Consider the following 15,022-nt stretch of genomic DNA (forward strand, 5'->3'; position numbering starts at 1 on the left):
AGTCTCAATACTTTCTTTTCTTGTTTGAATAGAGATTTCGCTAAAAGATGTGCTGATCCCTATTACAAACAGTCTGGTATAATAAGTAGTTTTATTTGGAATTGTGCAGGGCTTGTCTCCATCATTGTTTCAAAGAAAAGAATTATCAAGATGCGGTGATAGCCAAATTGGCCAGCAGATGTCACTTTGGAGATGAGTTTCAGATTGTTTATGCACCTCAATACAATTCTGGTGTTGTGCCAAAAAACCAACAAAAAAACCCCAAACCACCCACCCACTTTAACCCCAGACTCTGCCACATGTGACATCTGCTGGTGATTAATAGGACAGGATTGCCTTTCATGTGTTTCTGTTTAGGCTCAAACCCATTTGATGTTTGGAGTCTTGCAATGACGAAATAATAATTCCTCAAAAAAAAAGTTAAACCAAAAGTAACAAGTCAGTTTTAAAAATGCGAGGAGTAGAAAGTGCAATATTTGCTTAAAAATGTAGGGAGTAAAAGTAAAAGATTCGAAGTAAAGTACAGATACCTGAAAATTCTACTTAGGTACAACAAAGTATTTGTTCTTTGTTACTTCTCTCACCTCTGTTTTCTATGTTCCACTGTGAATAAAATGTGGGATTATGAGATTTGCACATAATTAAATTCTGTTTTTAGTTTTATAAAATAAATTATTTTTGTTCTAAAGTGTTTAACAAAATCAGAAATCCTTATTCTGGAACTTTAAATGTTTTACAACCCAACTAGAGCTGGATTTTATTATCCCAGATGTAACAGTACTAAAGATATAGTTTTACATCTAATTTATAGCAAATTTTAATATGTAGATTATTTGGTGCTTTTAGTCTGTTAATGACACATCTATTTTGATTAAGGTGAAATGGATATTTGGTCCATTTTTAATACATTTTCTATAAGACATTTTCTCCATACCTGAGAGTGTCCAATTTCCAACCTTCATCCTTCACTCCAGCCGAAAGCAGCTTTATTCCTGAGTCTCCTGGATGGTTGTAGCTGATGTCCAGCTCTCTCAGATGGGAGGAGTTGAAACTCAGAGCTGAGGCAAGAGAAGTACAGCCTTCCTGTGTGATCAGACAGCCTGACAGACTGCAGACACACAAAACAACAATTCATACGTTACTGGAGGTCTTTCTTTCTTTCTTTCTTTCTTTCTTTCTTTCTTTTTTTTTCTTATTTCAGATACAATTACATCTATACTTTTCATCTATTAAATTCAGTTTCCTTTTTATTCATAAAGAGATTATTTCAAACAGACAACAGGACCTCCAGTAACACAAGACCTCCTCAAATACCCCAGAAATTAGATTATGTCCTACGAACAATTACTTTATCCTAAAAAGATACTTCCAATGGAAACTGCTTAAAGCAGGGCCATCCAAGACAGCTGATTGGGGGATGCACGGAAGGAAAAGAACATTCTCCCTACTCAAACAACAACTGTCAAGGAACCAACTCTGGTTACTGATGATTATGTTTTTAAACATTTTCAGGTAGACACACCAGCATCCATCGTCAATTGTCTTTCATTGTCAGAGCAGGCAATATTGAAGGAAACCTGAAACTACCGGCTAAGGATACATTTAGATTTGGTAAACTTATAATTCATATCATCAGTAAAGACAACAGGTTATGTAGATTGGAGATGGCTAAAATTAATATCGAATCAGTCTTTACATTTCCCAAAACAATGTCAGATTCTATACAGAGAGTGCAGAATTATAAGGCAAATGAGTATTTTGTCCACATCATCCTCTTCATGCATGTTGTCCTACTCAAAGCTGTATAGGCTCGAAAGCCTACTACCAATTAAGCATATTAGGTGATGTGCATCTCTGTAATGAGAAGGGGTGTGGTCTAATGACATCAACACCCTATATCAGGTGTGCATAATTATTAGGCAACGTCCTTTCCTTTGGCAAAATGGGTCAAAAGAAGGACTTGACAGGCTCAGAAAAGTCAAAAATAGTGAGATATCTTGCAGAGGGATGCAGCAGTCTCAAAATTGCAAAGCTTCTGAAGCGTGATCATCGAACAATCAAGCGTTTCATTCAAAATAGTCAACAGGGTCGCAAGAAGCGTGTGGAAAAACCAAGGCGCAAAATAACTGCCCATGAACTGAGAAAAGTCAAGCGTGCAGCTGCCAAGATGCCACTTGCCACCAGTTTGGCCATATTTCAGAGCTGCAACATCACTGGAGTGCCCAAAAGCACAAGGTGTGCAATACTCAGAGACATGGCCAAGGTAAGAAAGGCTGAAAGACGACCACCACTGAACAAGACACACAAGCTGAAACGTCAAGACTGGGCCAAGAAATATCTCAAGACTGGTTTTTCTAAGGTTTTATGGACTGATGAAATGAGAGTGAGTCTTGATGGGCCAGATGGATGGGCCCGTGGCTGGATTGGTAAAGGGCAGAGAGCTCCAGTCCGACTCAGACGCCAGCAAGGTGGAGGTGGAGTACTGGTTTGGGCTGGTATCGATCAAGCTCAACTCCCAGTCCTACTGCCAGTTTCTGGAAGACACCTTCTTCAAGCAGTGGTACAGGAAGAAGTCTGCATCCTTCAAGAAAAACATGATTTTCATGCAGGACAATGCTCCATCACACGGTCCAAGTACTCCACAGCGTGGCTGGCAAGAAAGGGTATAAAAGAAGAAAAACTAATGACATGGCCTCCTTGTTCACCTGATCTGAACCCCATTGAGAACCTGTGGTCCATCATCAAATGTGAGATTTACAAGGAGGGAAAACAGTACACCTCTCTGAACAGTGTCTGGGAGGCTGTGGTTGCTGCTGCACGCAATGTTGATGGTGAACAGATCAAAACACTGACAGAATCCATGGATGGCAGGCTTTTGAGTGTCCTTGCAAAGAAAGGTGGCTATATTGGTCGCTGATTTGTTTTTGTTTTGTTTTTGAATGTCAGAAATGTATATTTGTGAATGTGGAGATGTTATATTGGTTTCACTGGTAAAAATAAATAATTGAAATGGGTATATATTTGTTTTTTGTTAAGTTGCCTAATAATTATGCACAGTAATAGTCACCTGCACACACAGATATCCCCCTAAAATAGCTAAAACTAAAAACAAACTAAAAACTACTTCCAAAAACATTCAGCTTTGATATTAATGAGTTTTTTGGGTTCATTGAGAACATGGTTGTTGTTCAATAATAAAATTATTCCTCAAAAATACAACTTGCCTAATAATTCTGCACTCCCTGTAGTTTTCTCTGGACCAAGAGTGATACGTTTAGCTGCACGTTCTCTTGAAATTGTAGGTTTTTGACTGGAATCCAAAGGTCAGTGTGGGCTTTCTCCCTTCTAAACCCAAGGGAGTGTCTGCTATCCCATTTACGTAATTATTTTTTAAATCCCAGAAGAATTGCAACCAAATAAACTACAGCAATATTTTTTTTTCTGACTATGAAACTGGAGGATTCATACTTGCATGCATCATGCATTCAGCCTGTTCTATGCTGCAGTTTCCTTCCACTAATGACTTTGCAAAAACTGCATAAAAAAGCGCACACAACAACAAAACATTATAATCCAGGAACATACTTTGCCAATCTGATCATAGCTGTTCATAGCACTTCCTACGTTGGAATACAAGTCATCATGTTGTCAGCAAGAACTACCACATGTCTACCATTACCTCCGAGAATCAGAAGTGGGAAATGTAGATCTTTTTTCCTACAGGCACTTGCAAAGGTTTGCTGGTGCTATTAAAAGTCAGATTTGACTTTATGACTTTCTGTGTAGTTCATGGGAACTTAAATTGCACTGTCAGAAATAGTTTTTTTTTTTTTTGGTGCACATGCTCTAGAAAAAATTTAGAATTGAATTTAAAATCCTTCTCCTTACACACAGCTTCTATAGCTGCAAAGGGGCTACATTTATTATAACTACAATTATTACTAATAATTGTATTAGCCAGGAGGCTGAGGTATAACTAAACATCTGACATACCGAGCAGGAAAGTTCAGGAGAGATAGGTGAAGTCCATGCTAGTTTGCTAGATAGTCGGCTATGAGCTAAGCTAAGCTAGCAAATCCCTAAAGACAAATGAATAAACATTATCAGCAGGTGATCCAAAAGAGAGCTGCAGATTACATGATGAAATAAGATGTTTTGCAAGGGTTTTAATGGAAGTGATACCATACCATAACTTGATACCATACCTAATTAAATACATTAAATTATATTAAACTTGTGTTTTGGGCATTTTCTTTTCAGCAGGAAATTATTATTGTTGAAATTGTAAAACTCTAAACTGACCAGTGTGTTAAAACAACAACAACAAACAAACATATAACATAAAAATATAAAATAAATTTTATATATAAATTATGATTTGAATACTTTTTTTGGACAAATGTAAATAAAGGGTAAATGTTGGGATTAAGTGTTTCTGCAATAATATAATTACACATTTAAATAGCAGTCAGCGAAAAGTCTTAATCCTGACCTGAGTGTTTCCAGTTTACAATAGGAACTCTTCACGCAAACAGACAAATGCTTCACTCCTGAATCCTTTAGATCATTGTCACTCAGGTCCAGCTCTTTCAAACTAGAGGACTGTGAGCCAAGAACTGAGGATAAAGCTTCACAGCTCTCCTCTGAGAGGTTACAGACACTCAGTCTGAAAAATTAGAAACAAACACAGACAATAACAATACTGATATTAATGTGTCATTATGGAATTACTAGATATACTAGATTTAGCAATATTTAGCCTTGAATAAATCCTTAATGTTTAATGTGACTCTCAAATACTGAAAAACATTATTATACAGTAACATATGGAAAAAGTTGACTTTTTTTCTTAAAATTTTAAACCAATTTATTCTGTCACTTAAGAGAAACTCAATATTGTTTGAGCTGACCTGAGAGTATCCAGTTCACATTGTGGACTCTTCAGTGCAGCAGACAGAAGTATCACTCCTGAATCCCCCAGGTTGTTGTTACTTAGGTCCAACTCTTTCAAACTAGAGGCCTGGGATGTGAGAACTGACGACAGAGCTTGACAGCTTCTCTCCGAAAGGTTACAGACACTTAGTCTAGGAAAGAAAAAAAAGTTATATTTGTCAAGGTCCCAGGTCTAGTGACTCAGTGTTTATGTTTTTGATTATTAATATCCTTTGATTTAGTTCATTTCTGGTTATATATTTGATAGTTTCTAGCCTTTAGGTTTTGTTGCTGTGCTTCCCATGTGTTCCTTGTGTTACATCTAGTCATCATTTTTTCCATGTTTGTCTATTTCCTGTTTTACTTTGACATCTCTGTGTCCTGTGTTAGTCTATTCTGCTTTGCTTCCTCCCATTAACATGTGTCTATTTTCAGTTTGTCTGCTTCTCTTCCTGTTGTTTCCAGGTTTCAGGTTTCTTTTCCCATGTTTTAAGTTTCTTGTTTCATGTAGTGTTTTGTGTTTAGATTTTCCAGCTTAGAGCTAGGTTTTTGTTTGTTTGCTTTGTGGTTGGTTCTACTGAAAAAGAACCAGAATGATCAAATCATGCTTTAAAAATCATCAAAATTATTTTAACATTCAAAACACCAGTACAGGGACTGTATAAGAAGCATAATGTGTTGATGCATGCTCAATCATCCAAGTAAGTAAATCTCCCAGCCCATTGTTCCTTCAGTGGGCTGGTTTCAGTCATTATGCAAGTGTACTGTTTATAAGATTGGGGAAACCTGCAGTCAGCTGAGACTGAAGAAGTCACTTGGATGAGTGATGAAACGTTTCTCCCACTGAAAACTCTACATCCAGATGAACAGAATCTACTTTTGGAGAAGCATAATGTATTCTTTCCTTCTGCTCCTAGTTAGCACTCTGAATGCACAGTTATGGATCAGTTGTTGATTCATCACATACTGTAGTCCACATAGCAAAACATTGCTGCAGTCAAGTCTGTACATTAGTTTCTCAGAGAGAAAAGATTTAAAGTGATTACAAATCATATGTAATGACAGACAACAAAAACCTGGCCAAAATGTTTTGTCTATATTATTTTTACTCTTTTTCATGATTCCTCCACAGAGTGGACAAGAGCTCAGAGGTTCCCAGCGGTCAGTCTGCCCAGCAGCAACAAACACATCTGGTCTGTACACATACAACAACTAGTTTTATATTTATTCTGTTCACAGTCATGCTCATGCTGGGTATGGGGGTTGTAGCTCAGGAGGGAACTGGTTGTCTCTCATGTAGAAGGTTGATGGTCAGATCTCCACCTCCTTCCATCTACATGCCATAGTGTGATACATGTAGTTATTCTTATATCCCTTTCTCCCAGTGACTAGGATGGAGTTCACACAAGAAATTATTTTACTTGTTGGAACAGACAAAAAACAAAGGAAATATCTAGGTGTTTGACAAAAATTTATGGATAACTAAAAAAGTTATATCAGAAATGAATATATAGCATTTAAAGTCTGTGTTTCAGTTTAAAATGACCTTTATCACATACCGCACAAAGATTACAGAAGGGGAAGGTTTCTTATTATATGCTTTTACCTGTGGAACATAACGCTGGATTTTATCTTTCAGACAGTGCAGTATAAAACCGTATCCCTGTTAAAACGTTGCCATGGAAATGAACTGAAATGCTGGCTTCAAATGAAATTTTTTGGGCTCTGGATGCAAAGGTATGAGTAAAATGTAGTTTATAGGAGCTCTTGTCCGGTAAGACTTGATTTATACTTCTCTGCTACAGTTTCTGTGCTGAAGGTGAGGTAAAAACTCAGCTATGATTACTGACAAAAGAAGATGATGTAGTTAAAGTCTGGTGACAAAAAAACATGAATTAGAAATGGAGAGCACAGACCACCGAGACTAGTAAACCAGGGGGAAGACCACTGAAAATCACAACAGCCAAGAATTTATATTGATTCTGACATTTTTCTTCCATCTGATAAGGGTTACAACCACAAATGTTTCAGAGACTCTGACACTTTCTAATGCTGTGATATATTGAAAGTATATTATAGTTAACCGTGGATGCTGAATGCTGATGAAAATTATATTCAATAGCTTTAGAGTTTCTATAAGAGTTTCTATTAGAGGCTAGAACCTATTAAAAATATTGTGTGTGTGTGTGTGTGTGTGTGTGTGTGTGTGTGTGTGTGTGTGTGTGTGGGGGGAGGGGGGTTCTTTCAATTGAGCATTTGCTATTTTGTTAACTATAATCAGCATTTTAAAATTAAAGAAGCGAGCACACATTTACATACAGAGCTTTGTTGGAGGCTTTGATCACTGGTAGCAGTCTCAGAAGAGCCTCCTCTGAAGCTGAGAATTTCTTCAAGTCAAACACATCCAGATCTTCTTCCGATGCCAATAAGATGAAGACCAGAGCTGACCACTGTGCAGGAGACAGATTATTTGTCAAGAGACTTCCTGAACTCAGGAACTGTTGGATCTCCTCCACTAGAGAACGATCATTCAGTTCATTCAGACAGTGGAACAGGTTGATGCTTTTCTCTGCAGACAGACTCTCACTAATTTTCACTTTAATGTACTGGACTGTTTCTTGGTTGGTCTGTGAGCTACTTCCTGTCTGTGTCAGCAGACCTTGTAGTAGATTCTGATTGGTCTGCAGTGAAAGACCCACGAGGAAGCGGAGGAACAAGTCCAGGTGTCCGTTTGGACTATTTAAGGCCTTGTCCACAGCAGTCTGATAGAAGTATTTCTCGTTAGATTCTCTTCTTTCAAACTTCCTGGAGCTTGTGTGGTTTTCTTCCAGCAGATTGACTCCAGAGTCGATGAAGGTCAGGTGGACATGAAGAGCAGCCAGAAACTCCTGAACACTCAGATGGATGAAGCAGAACACCTTGTCCTGGTACAGTCCTCTCTCCTCTTTAAAGATCTGTGTGAGCACTCCTGAGTACACTGAGGCTGTTTTGATATCGATGCCACACTCTGTTAGGTCTGATTCATAGAAGATCAGGTTTCCTTTCTGCAGCTGATCAAAAGCCAGTTTTCCCAGTGACTCAATCATCGTCCTGCTCTCTGGACACCAGTGTGGATCTGTCTCAGCTCCTCCATCATACTTGACCTTCTTGACTTTGGCCTGAACCACCAGGAAGTGGATGTACATCTCAGTCAGGGTCTTGGGCATCGTATTCCACTTTCTTGTTTTCAGCACATGCTCCAGAACTGTAGCAGTGATCCAGCAGAAGACTGGGATGTGGCACATGATGTGGAGGCTAGGTGATGTCCTGATGTGGGATATGATATTGTGTGCCTTCCACCAACTTCTGAATCTCTTTCTGAAGTACTCCTCCTTCTGTGTATCAGGGAACCCTCTAATTTCTGTTACCCTGTCAATGCATTCCGCAGGGATCTGATTGGCAGCTGCAGGTCGTGTGGTTATCCAGAGGGGAGCAGAGGGAAGCAGTTTCCCTCTGATGAGGTTTATCAGCAGCACATCCACTGATGCGGACACCGTAACATCAGTCAGTTTCTCAGTTTTGTTGAAGTCCAGAAGAAGTCGACACTCATCTAGACCATCAAAGATGAACACAACCTCGAAGTCATCAAAGCTGCAGATTCCTGCTTCTTTGGTTTCAGTAAAGAAACGATGAACAAGTCCCACCAAGCTGAACTTTTCCTCTTTCAACACATTCAGCTCTCTGAAAGTGAATGGAAATATGAACTGGATGTCCTGGTTGGCTTTGTCTTCAGCCCAGTCCAGCGTGTATTTCTGTGTTAAGACTGTTTTCCCAATGCCAGCCACTCCCTTTGTCAGCACTGTTCTGATTGGTTGTTCTCTTCCAGGTGATGCTTTAAAGATGTCTTCTTGTCTGATTGTTTTTTCTGGTCTGTCTGGTTTCCTGGAAGCTGTTTCAATCTGTCTGACCTCATGTTCATCATTGACCTCTGCAGTCCCTCCCTCTGTGATGTAGAGCTCTGTGTAGATCTGATTCAGAAGTGCTGGATTTCCTGCTTTAGCAATCCCCTCAAACACACACTGGAACTTCTTTTTTAAAGCAGATTTTTGTTTCTGATGAACTACAATGGGAGTTCCTAAAGGCACAAAAGGGCAAAAATATCAATTAAGTATTTATAAACTAGAGATGCCACTTATTTCTACAACAAACAGGTTTTTGAATACATTTTTGTAGATCTCTTGACATATTAGTAAATGTTTTTTTTTCATCTACAATAAATCTTTAGAAAAATCCTCTTACTGCTCTGCAGGCGGTCAGCCAGCTCCTCCTGCTTCATTCCCCTGAGGAAGTCTAATGTGATCTTCAAAACTGCATTTCTGCTGCTTCTCCTCCGCTCTTCATCCTCACCTGGTAATACTTCCTCATCTTCCATTTGTCTCTCTGCCCATTCTGGGTAATCTTGACGCAAAACCTTGTGGATCGTCTTCAATTCATTCTTCACAAAAGTAATGATGTCGTCTTCCAGCATCTGGAAAACATTACTGCATTAATGATCTAACCACCCCTCAATCTCTATAGGGTGCTGGGTAAAGAGGAAAGCAGAAGGAAAAGACACACCCAGAAGCAACAAACAGAACAATACCCCAAGGTGAGACAAGACAACGTTTAATGACATACAGTAATGTATACCAAGGCAGTAAAAACAGGAAGTCGAAAAGTACTCAGTCATCATGAAATTCCCCCAGCAACCTGAACTTATAGCAAAATAACTATGGGATGGTTCAGGCTCACATAATCAAGCCCTAACTTCAAACTTTAATCACAAAGTAACACTAAATGTCTAATCCTAAAACCAGAGAGCATCTCTGTTTTCTGAAACCAAATTGGGAGCTGGTTCTACCCAAGATGGGCTTTGCAGTTGAAGGTTCTTCCTGCCATTCTACTTTTAAAAGCTCTAAGAACCAGAAGTAAGCCTGCAGTCTGAGAGAAGCATGCTTTTTTTGAGATAAGAAGAAATAAGATACCGCGATCTCTTTAAAATATGACAGAAAATCCAGGTTTTGTTGAGCTTGTATGTTGGTTCATCACTGCAGTATTTCTTTACTACAACCATGTTCATGTTCAACACTGGGTTGAATATTATTAAATCACTCTAACTGTTTGCAGTAAGAACTAGGTCCCTCCTTGAAATTCAAAGCATCGCTTATTTAAAAGAATTGAGATATATTTCTATATAACAGCTCCTCTCTGTTGTGACCTTCTCACACTCATGAAAGCAATGGCCTATAAAAGCTGGCCTAGGTCTTCCACTGCACCTGGCATCAAATTATTGGTGACCTTTGTGTCTTGGTTAGGTTATGTTTAATAAATGATTTTATATTTATGTAAACTTTTTGTGTAAACTCCCTCCTTGTCACCTACTTTGAGGTGACAAGGAGGGAGTTTAGGTGCTTGTTTGAGATCTTTAGATCCACTGGTAAGATTAAACTTTAAGTCACTAATGATTTACAAGTTGGCTTGTGGTTTGCTAAATGCTTATCTAAGTTGAAATGAGTTGGAGTATAGCCTCATTAAAGGTGGCCCAGGTCTTTCATGCAATCGAATAGAATAGAACATCAACTTATTGGTGGTCTTTGCATCTTGTTTAGGTTACGTTTTATTTAGGTAAACGTCTTGCATGAACTCCCTCCTTGTCACTGGTCGAAAGGGATATAAGAATAACTACATGTATTACACTATGGCATGTAGATGGAAGGAGGTGGAGATCTGACCATCAACCTTCTACATGAGAGACAACCAATTCCCATACCCCCATACCCATCATGAACATGACTGTGAACAGAATGAATATAAAACTAATATTGTATGCGTACAGACCATAAATATGGAGTCCAGATGTGTTTGTTGCTGCTGGGCAGACTGACCGCTGGGAACCTCTGAGCTCTTGTCCATTCTGTGGAGGAATCATGAAAAAGAGTAAAAATAATATAGACAAAACATTTTGGCCAGGTTTTTGTTGTCTATGAAAATACCTTTAACAACATACTATAAATAAAAATGTGTGCACAGCTAAACAATCGGTGCACAGTGCAAGTTTAGATATTAAAATCTGGACAAAAAAAGCTGCTCAGACAAGAGAGATATCATCACATTGCTCAGTATTTTGAACCCAAGTCATGAAGCAACAAACCTGAGAGTGGTCCTTGACTCATATTTTAAGCCCAGGGTTAATTTGTTGTCTGTCATTACATATGATTTGTAATCACCTTAAATCTTTTCTCTCTGAGAAACTAATGTACAGACTTGACTGCAGCAATGTTTTGCTATGTGGCCTACAGTATGTGATGAATCAACAACTGATCCATAACTGTGCATTCAGAGTGCTAACTAGGAGCAGAAGGAAAGAACACATTATGCCCATTTTACAGTCCCTTTACTGGTGTTTTTGAATGTTAAAATAATTTTGCTGATTTTTAAAGCATGATTTGATAGGCTCATTCCTGTGTAAATGTCTCACATATTGAGAACAATTGAAGTGGTTTCTGTGAGACAATTAAAATGAATGAATTATCAGCCAAATTCTCAAGATCCACCAGAGCCTTATAATGATCTCTGTCACTGTAAGAACACGATGTTAGAATCCATTTGGGAATCTTCAAATTCACATGTTGCAAAATGTGACAGCTTTTAGATAAGTGAGAACTTATAGAATAAGGATTAGAATACATAGAAAAACCTAGTAAGTCAAATTTTACTTTATTTTGGTACTTCTTACAACCACAATTCTGTGATTACAAACTCTCAAGTCAGTTAATACAACTGCTCAATTACAGCCACTCTAATCACAAGTTTGTTAATTTGTATGCTTTGCTTGTTGCAAATGTGTTACAAAACTAAAACGTGTACACTTGTAGCTATGATGTGAGACAGGAGAGTTGGAGGAGGCATGGAGGGACTAGGGGTAGAGCTCAACCAATCAGAAAGCAGAAGATCAAATCCTGCCTCTCCCTCCTTTTCTCTGTCTGCCATGCTTGTTGAAATATATTAGCTTAGTAATTAAAGAGGATGTAAAACAATGCACATACAAAAGCTCATTTACATGATGGAGCACAGCTTTAAAAAAAAAATCAAATAGATGTAACATTGTTACATCTATTTGATTTTTTTTTTCAATTTAAGAAACAAATGATGAGTAAAGTTAAAATTTTAAGAACATTTAAAGAGATCAATTTTGACCTGTTCCTGGCTGCAACAGTCTTTCCCAAGAGTTTTATGTTAAGAGATCTAGGATATACAGTCCACTTTCACTGTCTGTCTCTTTAGCAGTAAATCTTTCTTTGTTGTTTAGCTAAATTGACTCATTAATAAAGCACTTTATAAATGAGGACTGTGTGGAGGATGGCCTGTTTGAGTCATCAGACTGCCAGGCCAGTTGTACTGGGCCATGCAATCACTTGACAAAGCAGACGTTTGCGATGCGATCAGCACTACTTTATGCAATAAAATATTCTCACCTTTCCCAAGCGCAATGAAACAGTTTACTACAAAAGAGGTTACTACATGCATGTCACACCAAAAACATAACTGTTGTTACTGAAGACAATTGGAAATTCTATCATCGATCAGCACATCTGCAGCCAAAAAGAAAAAAAAATCTCCACATTAAAATCTCCTTCACTTACATTTGGAAATAATATGAAATAATATTACGGAATTCAGCCAGTGAGATGACAGGAGAAAAGTAAGGTCTCCAAAAAGTGTGGCATCTCTTCCTCTGAGCCTCTGCATTGTTTTAGCTTTTTCGCAGACATACTACTGATGGGATTCCCATTCGTGCTTTGCTAAGAAACCTAGTTTTGTAGTTTGGATGTGCTTCGGAAAAGGGAGACTACTGATTGCTGCTGACTGCACTGCAACCGACTAGAGGAAGAAACAAACAACTTTTTGACTCCGGTGAAACACCTCTTACCTGACTTAAATAGGTTCTCCTCCACACTGTCCTCATTTATAAAGTGCTTTACAAACCTGAACATTACTGCTAACAGCTGGATTTTTCCGACTGAGTCCAGCTAGCCACTTACTATTAAAGACAAGAAGAATGAAAGGTGCTAAACTTTTTGGAGACCTTTTTTTTTTTTCTTCATGTCATCTCACTGACTGGATTACTTCATATTAGACAACCCAGTATCACTGTATCAAACATGTTATAAACATGTCCATTTCTGGCTTTGCCTCTCCAAAATGTAAAATAGACATGCATGAAGAAGCAAGGTGAGATAATATATTTAAACCCACGAAGTTGGTAGTCAGCAAAAAACATATTAAGTACATTGCAGGGTCCTTAATCATCAGAATCAATTAAGCTAGCGGGCTATTATGTATATATATGTAAATGTGTTAATAATATCTGTTTAAAAACTTTCCTGGCTTCAATTTTCATGTTGGCTTGAGATAAAATATCTCATTCTGCTGTTACTGCAATTTATTGCAACTTCTATGTGCCTGTACATTTCATGTTTTGAGAGGCAAAGCATGAAATGGACATAGTGCATGGCTATTACATGCTTTTTCATGATATTAGGTTGGATCAGAAGTGAGGATAAGCAAAGTGAATGCAAGGCCTAATTTTTAAAGTGCTTTACAAACCGGAATATCACAGCTAACAGCTGGATTTTCCTGTAAGAGTGCATCTAGCCAAACAAGAAGGAACCACTTACTACCGAACAGACAGGTATGAAACTGAACAGTATATCCTTGATTTTAAAACAGGAAACACATTGTTGCAGCCAGGGACAACTGAAAAATTGTGATAGTTTGTCTTTGGCAGCATAAAAAGCATTTGTTTTAACCAATACTTTGCACAATAGGAATGTCCAAAGAACTCAGTGAAGATCTAAGAGGAACTATAGATTTATACAAGCTGGGATGGTCTCCTGGAACAATTTCAAAACACTGCAGATTCCAAAATCATCAGTTCTTGCAATTGTAAATAAGTACAAGTTATCATGATGTGTCAGCCCTGTGCCAAGGTCTGGAAGAAGTCCCAGATGGTCAACTTTAGATGGAAGGAAATTGGTTAGGATGTCTGGAAATAACCCAGGAACAAGTACACATTAAACATGATTTGGGAATGGATTAAGCAGGCTTAACATTAAGCTTTAGCTTAACGTCAAATTAATTATACTTCATATACAGACCAGAAAGAACTTTTAAGAACTTTGCTTGATCTTCTAAAGAGAGATCAGTTTAATTTATAAAGAACCAAAACACAACAACTGCCGCCTCAAGGCACTTTGTATTATAAGATAAAGACCCCACATTAATGCAGAGAAATCTTTACAATCATATGGCCCCTTATGAGCAAGCACTTTGGTGACCATAATACACCATCAAGTAGTTCATTTAAATCAGACACCAAACTGACAGGTATCAAAGAGTTCATGTTACTATCAGCTTACCTCTCCGCAGCAGAGGGTTGTTGCTCCTTAAATTCAATCAAGCGTTTTTTAGACTGGTCACTCTTAACGGACACTAAGCTGGGTTCAGATCCAGGATGATGTTTGCGTTTAATTCCGTGTTTTTTCCTGTGAATAATGATCGAGCAGTGATATGAGTATATTAGCAGTAGCAGCATTCTGGCTGCAGAGTTTCTGTGTGGAGTTTGCATGTTCCATGTTTGCATGGGTTCTGTTTACACATAGTGACCTGGTGTAAGAACACATTTGTTCCCATTTCTTTAGTTGAATCTATGGAAATGTCAGAGATAACACAGTTTGACAGCCATAAAATAGCATTTATGTACCAACGAAGTGATTCTCGAAGAGCTATTAGCTGAAAAATGGAAAACAAACCAATAAGCAACAGGTCTAAACACAATCTACAGCAAATTATCAGAATCTGAAAGTCGTGTTCTTAATAGCAAAAACTCCAACATAGATCTGAGTAAGGACCAGAGAAATGTCACTGGCGTTTCAGTTGATACAACTAGTTTTGCCGAAGTCTCATTAGAAATTCACTTCAATTCAATTCAATTTTATTTATATAGCGCCAAATCACAACATAAGTCGCCTCAAGGCGCTTCATAGATACAGAGAAAAAAAAACAACAATCA

General features: G+C 38.1%; 1 protein-coding gene across 1 annotated transcript; it reads right to left on the bottom strand.

The window, feature by feature from the left end:
* Nucleotides 1-845: 845 nt before the first annotated feature.
* LOC102314668 (NLR family CARD domain-containing protein 3) lies at nt 846-14,966 on the bottom strand. The gene is made up of 7 exons (XM_005951918.3): nt 14,370-14,966; nt 10,789-10,864; nt 9,211-9,439; nt 7,252-9,046; nt 4,911-5,084; nt 4,493-4,666; nt 846-1,108 (listed from the first exon to the last, which is right to left on the bottom strand). Exons 1-7 carry the CDS (start codon nt 14,591-14,593, stop codon nt 913-915), a joined length of 2,868 nt encoding a protein of 955 aa, XP_005951980.3. The 5' UTR covers nt 14,594-14,966; the 3' UTR covers nt 846-912.
* Nucleotides 14,967-15,022: the final 56 nt, after the last annotated feature.

The sequence above is a fragment of the Haplochromis burtoni genome, unplaced genomic scaffold (genome assembly GCF_018398535.1).
Source record: "Haplochromis burtoni strain Fernald_Lab_line unplaced genomic scaffold, NCSU_Asbu1 Contig_1200, whole genome shotgun sequence".
Taxonomy (NCBI): Eukaryota; Metazoa; Chordata; class Actinopteri; order Cichliformes; family Cichlidae; genus Haplochromis; species Haplochromis burtoni.